Genomic DNA, 14,262 nt, shown 5'->3' on the forward strand with positions numbered 1-14,262 from the left:
CTCATCAATGTCTGGAGTTTAACCCGCTAAGGGTATATTCACAATCACAATCATTGTCTGCTTGGTTGTTGCCGTTTCTCGAAAACAGTGGCAAAACACATCAGTTTCTGTGAAACGTAGCAAAAACCTGCATCTTTTTTGCCACTATTTTCCATAAGTCTCAGCAAAGAAATTACCGTAAAACAAGTATGTATGAATCACATGCGTTAAGTCACTAGTTGTTTCAGCTTCCAAAAAATAGTCACTGGTTTATCAAAAGTAGTCTGGTGTAAAGTCATAGTCATCCATATTTGAATAACTTGTGAATGAATTTGCATAGTTGCTCCGTGTAAAGGCACCTTTACTTTCCAGACTGTGATTAAATATACAGATTACAGGGCAGTTGAATGCTTCATCAGTCAGATAGGCATTAAAGGACAATTCCTTCCTGTATGACCTATTTCAGCGTATGGCCTTGAGCGTTTATACATGGCTATTCAACCGCGATGAAACGTCGGCCGAGAATCGCAACCATGTGAAGCATTGAATGCCAATGCATTCATTCACATGGGCGATTTTGGGGTGCATGAAAAAATTGTACAGTCATATCGGTGACCGTTTTAGGTGGTCGATTTTTCACGCTGCATCGAAAGATAGGTCTTGACCCAGAAAAATGCTGGAGACTCCTATAAACTCCTATGGGAGCTGAAAAAAAGAAGGGAGGGGTAGGGAGTTTACCTGTGTCCGGCACTCGGAAAAAAAGACAGCTGGCTCTATTTAGGCATTAGCAGTCATTCCAAAATTTCTGTCAACCAACAGAATTCCACGCTGCAGCGTATTTTTCACTCGATACACCCGTGTGAATGGATGAGAAAACACTAATTAATATCGGGACTTTATGGCAGTTAGGGCTTCTACCCACTAGCGGCAAAACCGCTTCAAAGGTTAATTTTGGCTTGCGGATTTTCCTGCGGGAAAATCCGCAAGCGTTTTTTTCCGCAGCACTTTTTAACTTTTTGCCGCGGATTTTGCTGCGTCCATAGAGGTCTATGGACAAAAAAGCGCTGTGGAAAAGACAGTAGAATAGACATGCTGCATCTTTGAAAACTGCGCCGCAGTTGCATTTCCGCACTGCGGCTGTGCGGAAAAAATCCGCACTGTGAGAACAGCGTTTTGGCAAAACTCATTTGTGCTGCATTGCACTGCAAACGCAGTGATTTTGCTGCAGTGCGGATATGCAACGGCAATTCACGGCAAAACCGCACTGTGTGAACCCAGCCTAAGTCTTCCTTGATGCGATTTTTTCTGCCACGATGCGGCTGGTGTAAGAGGGCACCGCTCGTGTGACTGAGGCCTATGGCTGGAAGTAGATGGGACTCTGTTAATTGGAATTCTCTTCTACAAAGACTAGATCTTGTCTTGGAGGACAGCTAGTGTCAATGCTTTACATGTAAGCATATTGATTTCAAGGGACAATTAGTAATGATTTACTGTCTAATTAGCACTTTGTAACATACCACAGTGATCAAGACATGAGGCCCACACTGAGGAGCTGGCGGGGTAGAGATGGAACTTTTCACGGTGGCTCTACCAGACTCCTCCCCGGAGGGATGCGCGTTACCTCGGCCAAGGCACCACTAGGCCTCTTCCAGGCAACGCTGGGACAGCGGTTACCTGTATATGGGTGTAGTGGACTGAAGAAGTTGTCACTTGTGACGCCATTGTTCCTTCACACCGTTGATTCTCCGGCGGTAGAAACAATGAAGTCCACACACTGTTAACGTTGAAATCTCAATCACTGGGAACGGGCAGTGAGTGGAAACTTTTACTTTTTGTTGCAAGTATACAGCTTTACACGCCAGTGCAGGAAAGACAGTTTAGAAGACGATGACGGTCAGGGAGGAGAAAATAACATGACACCGTACCTACAGTCTAAGTTATCTGTAAGGTTCCACTCCTGGAAAGGGAACACTCCACTGACACTCACTTGTATTCTTTAGCGTGAACACTGCACCGCGGACTCTCTCTCTTTTCTCTCTCACTCCTCACAGGCGGTTCCTCGGTATACCTCTCCTCAGTTTCCATTCTCTTCACCACAGGAGGGTTGAAGGCACCCCCATGTGGCTGGCACTCTGTCTCAAGGAACCCCCCAAAAGATGGACCACACCTAGCTCTCAATCACTCATATTTATATTAATACAACACCACGTGACTAGACAGACTTGTTACATTTTCTGGACATACCCCAGCCACTTTCAGACATTAACCTCTTACATGCTGCAGCTGTGCCATACACATAACTAATGACAGGACAATTTGCACAGTGCATCCACATGGAAGACATGACATGTATGACTATTATGGAGGGGCCATCAATAGTAGATCTGTGCAAATAATCCCACCAGGGATCCCCGCCGATCCGTTGTTTGCCGAGCTGATGCACTCATGCACTGAGCCAATTTCTGCAGGAAAAGGACAGCCCTGTTCGCACTGCAGTGGCTTGACTTGGTATTAAAGGCAACGTTCCCACTGAAGCGAATGGGTGTAAAACCAAGCCTGGCCACTGCAGTGGAAACGGCACAGTCTGCTTCCTGCAGAATTCAGCTCAGTGCATGAGAGCACCAGCCCGGGCAACAGCTGATCTGTGCGGAACTCGGGAGGCAGACCCCTACTGATCTACTATTCATGATCCATCCAAAGGGTAGGCAGGTCACAACTGGACAAGCCCTTAAGTAGCAAGTCCAGGTGCTGAATTGCAATCAGTGGAGATCTGTAGGCGTTTTAATAGAGATCTGCAGCTTGTACAGGGGCCCTTTAAGGAGTTAAAATGTATTTTCTAAAAGGTCATTTTCTGCTAGACTCTCAGGGGCCAGTCCGACCCTGCATGTGTCTCTTAAAAAGGGAAGGCCCATCTTTTTTGCTATGGAGTGACCTCAGAGACACAACTAGAAGCCCTTGGGCTACAGTGCAAAATCTATAATATGACCCTTCATCTACCACAGGCCACTTATAATTCTGGTGTCTTCTTATGTGAAAGAGGGGCCTTTGGGCCCCCTAAGGCTCCAGGGCCCGGTAGTGATTGGTGCCTCTGCAACCCCTATACCTATGCCTCTGAGTGATGGTTCCCCATTCAGGAGGATCTTCTATCAACCAAGGGATGAGGAACTGGCCCAAGTATCATGAACATGGTGTGTAGGAAAGGCCCTTGTGTCCTGGGAGATATAATGAAGCACTGTAACGGAGCCCCCTCTATTCTATATAGGCCAGTGCCAGCAAATTATAGATTGTATCTTAATATTCTGGCAGGCATTACATCCGTATCCCGGGAAAGCAGCTGCAGTCCAGATGGAAAGGTGGTTGTTGGAGGTGGTTAATGACTCCTGATTTACATGCCTCCAGTTTGCTTTGCGGAATACATTACAATTAAGCGGGCCATTATTTTGAACGGTAGTGAGATTTTCTACATCTACTCATTCAAGGTTATAAAAATAAATTACTTTTGTGTTTATCTTAATTTGCTAATTACTTAATTAACTTGCATTGGTCTGCCACTCATGCTGTGACTGCACAAAGCTTATTCTCCTCAATACGCTGACATGGAGTTGTCACAACCCTCCCACCCGCTCATCTGCATCAAGGTGAACATGCGAAGATAGAACTCGGGTCTGACAATATATTCAATTAAAGAAATTTCCCTGCTAAGGTAGTTCATTGTTTGTTTTATTCTCTACAAATACAATGATTTTTCTACAGAACTTCTGAACACGTGGACTTTTGGTCGGCCGTGTCACGGCCACTGCGTGACCGAAAACCACGTGGATGGGCGCACAAATGCCGTCGGGCGGAGGGAGACAGTTTAGCTCTGCTAAACTGCCTCCCTCTTTCCGTCGGCTATTGGCAAGGGGAGGGGGCGGGTTGGGCGGGAGCTAGTGTGCTAAGCTTCCGCCCCCTCTCCGCCTCTTGTCGGCTGCCAGCAATGGGAAGGGGCGGGATGGGGCGGGAACTAGTTGCTAAGCATTGCAAACAGCTGGCAAGGGGCGGAGAGGAGGAGGGAAGTGGGTGGGAGTTTAGCAGACATGCTGCTAAACTCTGTCCCACCTCCCTTATCCGGCAGTTACCATAGGCTCCAAAAGGAGTCTATGGAAGTCGCCACTGTATTCTGGACAACAGATAGTTCTTGAACTATCTTTCCGGGCCAGCATAAAAGCGCCCAGCCGAAATGCGCACCGTATGTGCCATCTTGGCCAACCAGGCGCTTTTACGGTGCGGGAATGCGCCCATTTGAACTGATTGATTGTAAACCAATGCATCAGATGGGCAGCGTATACTGGCCGGCCGTGGAAGCGTGGTTGATATATGCTCGTGTGAATGAAGACTTAGGCCGGGCTCACACGAGCGTGTGGGAAAACCCCACGTGTATAATGCAGCGTTTTACCGCTGTGTGAGCTGGTGTATCGCCAAACATGGCACCAATTCGTGACTGTATATGTCAGCGTATCTCACGCACGCTGTCATGCACAGTGCTTGCTTGGTTTCTTTAAAATTTCCCACTCTGTCGCTTAGCGATATTGCATATACATGCCACGCACACACAATGTAATTGCATATGTACAGCGTTTATTACGCTCCCGTAGAGAACAATAGGGCTCTATCGCCCACAATACGAAGTAAGGCTACCTACAGACAGGCGAGTGTGATATCAGGCTGAGAAACCAGGCCCGATAATGATCTTGCCAACATGCGTCTTAACACCAATGCAAGGCATTTTTGGGGCAAAAATGCCTCCCATCACTTCTGTGAAGTGGCGATCCTCCACCGCAGGTTTCGGGTGCGTTTGAGGATCGTCATGTGTTTCCCATTGTTTTCAATGGTAAGCCTCGCATCCCACTCGCATGCACAACACACGCTGTGTTATATGTTTCACCGTCTCTTTGAAGACAATTTGCGACACGTTCCGAGGAACGCGAAAAGATAGGACATGCAGTGATTTTTTTCCCGCACCACATCGCTCATGTGTATGACTTCATTCAAAATAATGGGGTTCATATTCATGCGAAATGTGTGCGTCTCGCAATGCACAAATCCTACACAAGTCTTTTGGCTGTGTGAAACTGTCCTGAAAAAGTTCTTTTTTACACTCGTCTGATTCTCATTGAATGTACACAAGTGTGAACGGATCAATGAAAATTAATGCACTTTCATTGACTCTATTTCCACGTATTATGCGCGCGTATTTTGTGTGCGTAATACGCAATTAAATTACGCTCATGTGAGCCTGGCCTAAATGGAAAATGTTAATCCTTTCCAATCCAATTTGTATTCTGGTTTTCCTAGGGGGCTTACTCCTTTTTCTGCCATTATACAGCGGTGCTATCTGCTGGCTAAAGCCAGTACTGCATGAGGTGAGGTGACCCGTTGGACAGGCTCTGACAGCAGAGAGGCTGGCAATATACAGTAAGAGAACCCCGGCGGACGTCTACCACCATCAGAGCTGTACAGCCTTAAATCATAATGTCTTCAGACGTCAGACAGTGGATTGGAAAGGGTTAAGCTTGTGTAGTTGGATTATTTACAACTGTCAAGATATACTGTGAGTTGTAAATGTCTATTATGCATCTGATTTATGGAACTGTCTATGACCTGGCCTTCATAGACATTCTGTGAGTGGTCTTGATCCCAATCACAATAGTCATTTTGAAGGTTGGCATAACTGGGTACCATGCTCGGCAGGGCATGTGCGTCTGGTGAACAAATAGTAGGGCACGTTTCACCCTGCAGGGTAATGTCCATGTTTGGTCCAAATTGCACAGAATGTTGTTGTGTTGGTTGTGGTGATGGAGTGAGTACAAGATGTCGGCACGTGGATGGGTGTGATCTGAGTCATGGGCCACAAGAGAACCCGTGGAAACGTGCTGTGGAAGAGGTTGGATGGAGCATGCGAGAGTGAGAAGTCTTGGAGCTTCTTGGTCGGAGCTGGAAGAGGCAGGTCAGTTGGACCAGTAGAGTTGTGGGAGCTCTGGTCGTTGACCTGCTGTATTGCTGAGGAAGTCAAGCTTTAAAGGGACTCTGTCACCGGGTTTATGCTGCCCAAACCTTGGACAGCATGAATCATGGAGATATATGTATAGTGCTCACGTGTAAGTATTATTCTGACTTGGGAATGGAGCTCTCGAGTCAAAGAGGCAGGCCGCGATGAGCTCTCCCCACCAGCAACATGCTGACTGACAGCTCTTTCCCTATATGCAAGCACGGAGTGGAGCTGTGAGTCAACATGCTGTGAGAGGGGAGAGTCCGGCGTGGCCCGCCGCTTTGACTCAAGAGCTCCATTCCCAAGTCAAACAGGCAAACTTCAAATTGTGTTTATTCTGAAACGCTGAAGCGCTTCGGAACAATATTATAATATTTGGCCAACATGAACCCGGTGACAGACACCCTTTAAGTGCATACCATTGTGAATGATTCAATGTCCACGAAGTTACACCTGGCTTGCAGAGTACCTAAGAGACTGTGAATGTGTATAGAAACTGTGACTTAAATCCACAAGGCCTCATAAGCTGAAACAGTGTTACCAAAGGCACAATGCCAGCATCGTCAAAGTATTGAAACTGTATTGCAATGTTCTAAAACTGTGTGCCAAGTTAAGTGACCGTATCACCGATTCAGCTGCCAAGTAAAGACTGTAACTGTTTACCACAATGTATGCTCCATCTCTAAAAACCACCTGAGCTCAGGGACACCCCCACATGGTTGCATTGCAAATTTTTGCCCAATTGAGGATAAGCGCCTTGTGACATGAAGCACTGGTAGAAGACTACTTTATACGGTTCCCAATGAGCTCAGTGATAAACCTTTCTTCAGAAAGCTCCTAAGTTCTCTCTAATGGCAGCGGAAGACACCCAGCATTTTCGCATAAAGCTACTGTTGTGTGAAGGATTTTGACCTCTGTACCAGAAAAGATTTTTCATGCAAAGTTACTCCTTCCAAACTTCTCGCACAATTGGATTGATGACAATTTTTTTAAAAGGTTGGTCTGGTTCTAAGAATGAAGACAAGTATTGTAGTCCTCGGGAAATACTGTTTCACCAAAACTGGCACAGGGAGTCTCACAGGCTAGGCAATGCTTCCTGGGAAAAGGGGTATGCAAATTAACTCTTCTCAATAGTGTATCACCTAGTTAACCAGTACCTTACTCTGAACAGCAGGGAGGGAGCAGGGAGATACTTGGCTAAGGCACATTACTCGAGCGAGTAGTGCCTTAGCGAGTATACTCGCTCATCCCTAGTCATAACATGACGTTTTCTTGGCAGACTGTCTTTGCGGGGTGGTTTGCCATTACTTTACCCAGTCATCTTTACCGACTGGGCACTCATTTAACCGACCTCTAAAGGATGAAAGGTTGAGTCAACCTTGACCTAGCTACCATGCGGGATTGAACCTGCAACCTTCAGGTTGTGAGCGAGAGCTTAGGACCTAACATTCTGTGCCACACAAGAGGACAGCTAATTTGCCTTTCGAAAACTAAAGCTTTAGAAGGCATCATGTGTACAGCCATTAAATAGAGGTACGTCAGGCGTTACTATACCATTTTATGTTTTTAGGCATATAGATTCCAACTGAAAGTTGAAAATTGTGACCTGCTTCAATGTGGTGCCTTATCTCTGATAAACATCAAGCAACAAAGCACCAATCAGTGCAGCTCTACCAAGTGCATGAGGCCAAATGCTCTTTTTCTGTTGATTCAATACTAGTTTTAGTAAGGAATGTTGATTGGGAGATGTCTTCATGGTGGTCTGGTCTAGATAGAGAAGAAAAGAAAATTGACAACTCCAATCAAAGAAAACATGACTAATCAGAGAGGACGCCACCTGACATCACTTGGAGTAACTGCTCTGTAATCGTTATCACTGTGTAAAACTAGTATCTGTGAAGCCTTGTTCACACAAGCATGGTTTTAGTGCAGTATGGGCTCGTGAAAAGATTGCGGCCATACTGCACTAAGAATAGCGTGAACGGGCGATTTTCAGCTATTTAGTCTTGAGCTTAACTAGCAGTGAAATTGTCCGTTCACACGATTGAGAGCTGCATGTTGCGTATTATGTAGCTCCCATAGGAATCTTTGGAAACACCTGCGCAGCTCGCACCAAAGACAGGTCAGGTCCTACCTTTTTTGCAGCACGGACCTTAGATGCTAGCTTTGTACACGCATGTCTTATCTTTGTTAAGCCTCATGTCCACGGGGTTTAAATCTGCGGGGTTTTCCCGCACGCGAATCCGCGCCCCATAGGGATGCATTGGACACCCGCAGGTAGTTAAATACCTGCGTCCGGAGAGGTAAGTTTATTCTTATTTTTTGGCCTCATGTCCGCGGGGCAGGAGGGACCCGCTATGGATTCTCCATGAAGAATCCGCGGCGGGCCTGATCTTCCCCGCGGACATGAGGCCTTAGGTGCAAGTTTTTTGCGCGTCTAAAATTCCTTCATCTGAACGTTTCCATAGGAAACCATTGGCTCTATTGGACGCGATATTTTCACGTTCCTTTTCTGCGCTAAAATCACGCTCGTGTGAATGAGGCCCGATATGGTAACTATATCATATATAGGTAAGCGAAAGTGCTAGAGCCAAGCTGCTGTATCTAAACCCGCCTGCTATAAAAGTTGTCTTATGCCGTCTCCAATGTGTGTGTGCAAGTGTATATATGTGTATGAGCTGCTAGTGCTGCATCAATGCGTCATTTAGCGTATGTTCACATGTGGTGGATACACTGCGGATTACAGTAGCAGGAACGTGAATGAGATTTTGAGAAATCCTGTTCCTATGTCCTAAATCTGCAGCATAAATTGCCTGAGGCTTTATTTACATGAGCGGATATTGGCCGCCGTTTTCACGTCCGGTCGATATACGCTACCATCTGATGCATTGGATTCCCAATACAGGCGTATTCCCGCGGCATAAAAGCACCCCGCCGGCTGATATAGCGCTGGGGGCTTTTGCGCCGGGCAGGAAAGATAGTCCTGGAACTATCTTTCCCAGCAGGAATATGGCCGCTGTCAGAGACTCCTATGGAAGCCAATGACAGCTGCAGGAAAAGGGAGGTGGGAGGAAGTTTAGCGGCATGACTGCTAAACTCCCTCCCTCTTCTCTCCTCCTCTCCGCACCTCGCCGGCTGTTTGCAATGGGAGGGGGCAAGATGGGGGTGAAGCTAGTTGCTAAACTCATTAGCACACTAGCTCCCGTCCAATCCCGCCTCCTCAGCTAAACTGTCTCCCCCCACCCGGCGGCAATGCGGGCTCGGCGTATATGCGCCGGGCCCGTGCCGCCTGAATGGCAGCACAAACATTAGATTTGTGTGCCCATTCACGCATTTTTTATGACGCCAGCGGGCACACGTAAAAATGCCTACGTCCGTGTGGATAGGCCCTTATGATACGGATTTTAAATCCACAACCTGTTAAAGGGCCATTCCGGGGATTGTTTCTTAATCATTCATTATGTAGCTATTCCCCAGTATATAGAAGTGGGCTAGTATCACCTTGGTTCCTTATTTCTTTCTGTCTGAATCTCCCAGTCTCTTTTTCTTCATGTGATTTCAATTCTGACCAGTTCAGATCTACTTGGGGTTATGGATTCATTTTCTAGTCAATTCCTCAGTTTGCGTGATGTTATTAAATGAGTCTACCATAGAAACTGCTTAGAGGAGGATACGGTATTCCTATCACAGTTACTGATGATGATCCACAGCTCCTGTCACACAGTTATAATAGAGGAGATCACAGCTATCCTCCTGCCTGTATAATTATGGTATGTAGCTAGTTTAGGTAAATATAGAAGGTAATGATGATTAAACTGTCATTCCTGCAGGCAAAAATGGTACAGCCTTAACTAATACTGGGCTGGTGCATCATGGGATCCCACTATACAGGAATACAACACCTACTGTATTCCTGTATAGTGTGTCGCACTTATCTATGGCTGGCATCCTTGGTATCAGTTCACATGTGCGGACTATGTTGTCTGCAGTCACCCCTCCCCTAATCTTGGGTTGAGGTGAGTGGCTGCGCATTAGTCTGCACTGAACATTTAGTTTCCTCATATTGCAATCTGTCTGTCTTCATGCTACTAGTGTGATGTGGTGATTGGGCCTGCCCTGCAGTATTAGGTGATGCATACTTGGCTTCTTTTTCTCTTAGTTATGTCTTTGGTCCTTTTAAATTCAAATGATTGGAGTTGTAAGCTTTCTTTTCTTCTCTATCTGGACCCAGACCACCATGAAGACTTCTCCCGATCAACATTTCTTACTAAAACGAGTATTGAATCCAAAGAAAAAGAGCATTTAGCCTCATGCACTTGGTTCATCAGAGATAAGGCACCACAATGAAGCAGGTCACAATTTTCTTTCAGATGGAGCCTATATGCCTACAAGACATACTGCCTCATGTACTTCTATTTAATGGCTGTATACATGAGACCATATAAAACTGTCTATAATACATTTCAGAATGCAAATTAGCTGGGAAAGTTGTCTCTCTAGTGCCACTTATTGAAAGGTAACTACCCCATAACTTAATTGCTGACCCTTTAACAGGCCTTGCAGCACGAATAGCCCATACTGAAAAAGTTTTAAGCAAGGCACTCACCCATCATAAGGTCCGATCCTCAAATAACTGGGTTCTCCATGACGTGGAACGAACCGGACACATGTAAGAATTGCTACCTCCTCCATGGCACCTTGAATGAGCGTCTTCTCCTCTGAGGCTGCAACCCATAAATCTGTGTAACTTATTCGGGACAATCACATATAGCCCCATACTTTATAGGCAGGGAACAGGTACGTACTGTAGTTGTTAGACAGGGTGTAAGGCACACGGACCAAACCATCTACTGATTTAGACCACAGACAAGATTTTCCTCTACAGCTCACAGCATTCCTGTTCCGTTTAACAGCGATGTCTCCTTGTAACATAAACCGGGAGCTGCCTGGATGAAGAACAGGTAAGTCATGGCGCTAAATACAACCCTCAAGCTTCATACTTAGTGCCCCTGGGGCTACTACTGTGCTTCCCCCAATATAAGACACTGTCTTATATTACTTTTTGCTCCAAAAGAGACACTGTGTCTTATTTTCAGCGGTGTCTTATTCTTACCTAGCCGGTAGCATCCTGGTGCCTAGCGCCTGTCTCCAGCGGCGCTTCTGTGTCCCCCGCGCTGACAGCACTCTCTTCTTGGTAACTAATGGGGCTTTCAATACCCCGCCTCCAGCAGGCAAGTGCTGTGATTGGATAATAAGTGCCACTGGCTCAGCCAATCAGAGTTGGTGCTCGATGAACCAATCACAGCCAATCAGGGATGTCATTCACTGAATGGCTGTGAATGATTGAGGGCCGGCTCTGATTGGCTCAGCCAGCGGCACTCTTGATCCAATCACAGCACTCACTTGCTGGCAGACAGGGTATACAAAGACCTGTTCCCAGTAAGAGAATGCTAGTGTAGCTAGCATTGCATAATCAGGGTAAGGTTTATTATCGGGGTAGGGCTTACTATCAGGGAAACATGGTAGCATAGTGTTGCTGTACATTACATACCTTGGTTTGAAGATAAAATGTCTGTGAAAATATCATCGCTGGGGTGTGCACGATCTGTTTAAAGGAAACATGGCTGAAGGTTAGGGAATATTGCTCTAACAATCATAGGAACTTACCAAGAAGGTGTGACTTACCTGACCCGCTGGACCTCAACGGATTCTGGAAAAAAAAGTGGAAAACCCGGACTTAGAACACAAAGTAAGATTTTCTGATGTACCTACAGGAATGTCTTATGTATGGAAGCAGACAACCCGAAATTACTGTGCCCACATAATGCGATATGCAAATAATACTACCATCTAGTGCCACATGATGTTCCGATAGGCAACCAAACAATACTGCCATGCAATCTCAACAAAATATTGCCCAAGTCATCCTCTCATTCTAGAATTGGACCCAGTTATTAGAATTTGGACCCTAATAATACCATCATGGAATGTTGTAATGCTCTGCGAAGAAGTGCCATAAATTCCCCAAGGGTCCTTTTACACGAGTTTGCTCCATGGAAGAAGTGCCAACTAATATTCATGGCGATTGGCACTAGTAGACTCTTCTTTTAGGCTGCTTTACATGGTCATATGGTCATGCGCAATACACAGAGAGCAGAACCCATTCATTTTAATGGGATCATTCACATTTCCGTATTTTCTGCGCGCATTTCGGTCGCACAGAAAAAAACAGAGCATTCCCTATTTTCCAGCGTACTTGTGCACCAGAGGGTCCCAAAGAAGTCAATGGGGTTGTGGGGTGCACAAATGCATGCAGAATACGCAAGGAAATGATTGAAACACTGCATGAGCAAAAAAGCATTGTTCGTTCTGCAAATACGCATACGCCAGTGTGATGCCGGCCTTACGGCTTATTCAGACGACTGTCTCTACACAGGTATTTCGGCGCGTAAAAAAGACGCACATAAAACACGACCCCATGCGAAGCATCGGATCTCAAGTGCTTCATTCAGCCGAACGATTTTCGCCATGTAAAATAATCACGTGAGAAACAATTGGTTATTTCACCGCTGCATAGCATACAGGTGTGTGGGAACGGTGGCGTCACGAGTGATGACTACTACTACTGCCCTCATCCTGTTTATTTGCATTTCCTATGCTACGGGTGTCAAAGGTGGCCTGCGATCCTGCTCTGGCCTTGGCTACGTGTCATCCCTCTGAGTCCAGAGCCGGGTAAATGCCGCCATGACAAGCCAACACTTAACCACCCTCCCAGCTCTTCACGTTAGTCAAGTGTCCGGGGTCATCGCTCTGGGGTGTTGCATCCCCTTGCCCCCTGCAGACATAACTGGTATCATGTCCTCCCTGCAGATATAACCAGTATTATGTCTCCCCCTCAGACATAACCAGCATCATGTCCTCCCTGCAGACATAACCACCATCATGTCCTCCCTGCAGACATAACCACAATCATGTCCTCCCTGCAGACATAACCACCATCATGTCCTCCCTGCAGACATAACTGGTATCATGTCCCCCCTGCAGTCATAACTGGTATCATATCCCCCCTGCAGTCATAACCAGTATCTTTTCCTCCCTGCAGACATGGGCCCAGATATTAGATCCTTGGTCCAAATTTTAACAATGACACTGCTTTTTATATGCATGTTGCCCTTTACATACAGTACTAATAATAAACCATTATATGCAAAAAGTATAGTCACCAGCAAACTTTATCAACTACACGCAGAAGTAATAAAATACCAGAGAAGGCTCATCCCATTTAAAGGGGGAATTTTTGGAAAAAAAATCTAAATATATTTATTTTAACATTTTTGGATGATTTCTGGTTTTATGACCCTTAGTGAGTATATTTTACTATTCTCAAACATTTCTTCTAACCACATCATATCTAATACTGCACTCACACTTGACCATGCAAGTTTACACGTGTTTCCACAAGTTTTGACAGATTGAAGAGAAAGATTTATTCAGTTTGCATTTCAGTATGTGAATAGATGTTTTTAACACATGACCAAAAATAAGCCAGTGAGGTAATGTAACTTATTATATTTGTCATATTATGTAATTTATAGTAGAATCAATAGCCCACCAACTAGATGTCCGGTCTGTTACCAAGAAAGTGTAATTAATCGTTCTGTTAGTTAATGGTCATTATAATTTACGTCTTATAAGGTTCATATATATATTGCAGTTACCTGTTACCTGTTACTGAATAAAACATTTAAAAAAATGATTATTCTTATTTTTAGTAAGTTTACATTCAAACGCGTCCTGTCTGTTACCTGTACGTCCTGTCTGTTACCATATGAAAAAATAAATTAGGGGTGTTTATAACTAACAGATCAGAACAAGTACAAAAAAGACGATCTTTTAAGAGTATGCTGAAAATAATGCGAAAGAGTCTTGATTATAGATTAACTAGGAGAACAGAAATTTTGGGAAAAACAAGCATTCTGCAATTGCTATTCCTTTGCATGTCCTGTCTGTTATTAAAACTCATTTCATTTCCTAAGAGTTGATAGAAAGTTAGGAGGTAGGTATGACATAGATATATTTGTCACAGTGCACAGTTTAACTACCTATAGCTATTTTGAAAGTTTCAGAAAAAAAAATAAAAAATGTGAAAAAATTTGCGTGTGCGTGTCCTGTCCGTTACCATGGGATGCACCAGAAGAAGGAGCCTAAGGTTGGCTTCACATGGGCATTTTTGTGTGCGCAAAATTTGTCTCCGC

At 45.1% G+C, this 14,262-nt stretch overlaps 1 protein-coding gene across 1 annotated transcript in view; it reads right to left on the reverse strand.

Annotated features, from left to right (window-relative positions):
• Window positions 1-10,939, reverse strand: part of LOC136581665 (embryonic protein UVS.2-like) — a 30,820-nt gene extending 19,881 nt beyond the window's left edge. Inside the window, exons 1-2 of the mRNA XM_066582289.1 lie at window positions 10,813-10,939; window positions 10,614-10,731 (exon numbers count right to left, since the gene is read on the reverse strand). Coding sequence (XP_066438386.1) covers window positions 10,614-10,731; window positions 10,813-10,939 — 245 coding nt within the window. The remainder of the gene's footprint in view (window positions 1-10,613; window positions 10,732-10,812) is intronic.
• Between the last annotated feature and the right edge of the window lie 3,323 nt (window positions 10,940-14,262).

The sequence above is a fragment of the Eleutherodactylus coqui genome, chromosome 11, assembly GCF_035609145.1.
Source record: "Eleutherodactylus coqui strain aEleCoq1 chromosome 11, aEleCoq1.hap1, whole genome shotgun sequence".
NCBI classification, from domain to species: Eukaryota; Metazoa; Chordata; class Amphibia; order Anura; family Eleutherodactylidae; genus Eleutherodactylus; species Eleutherodactylus coqui.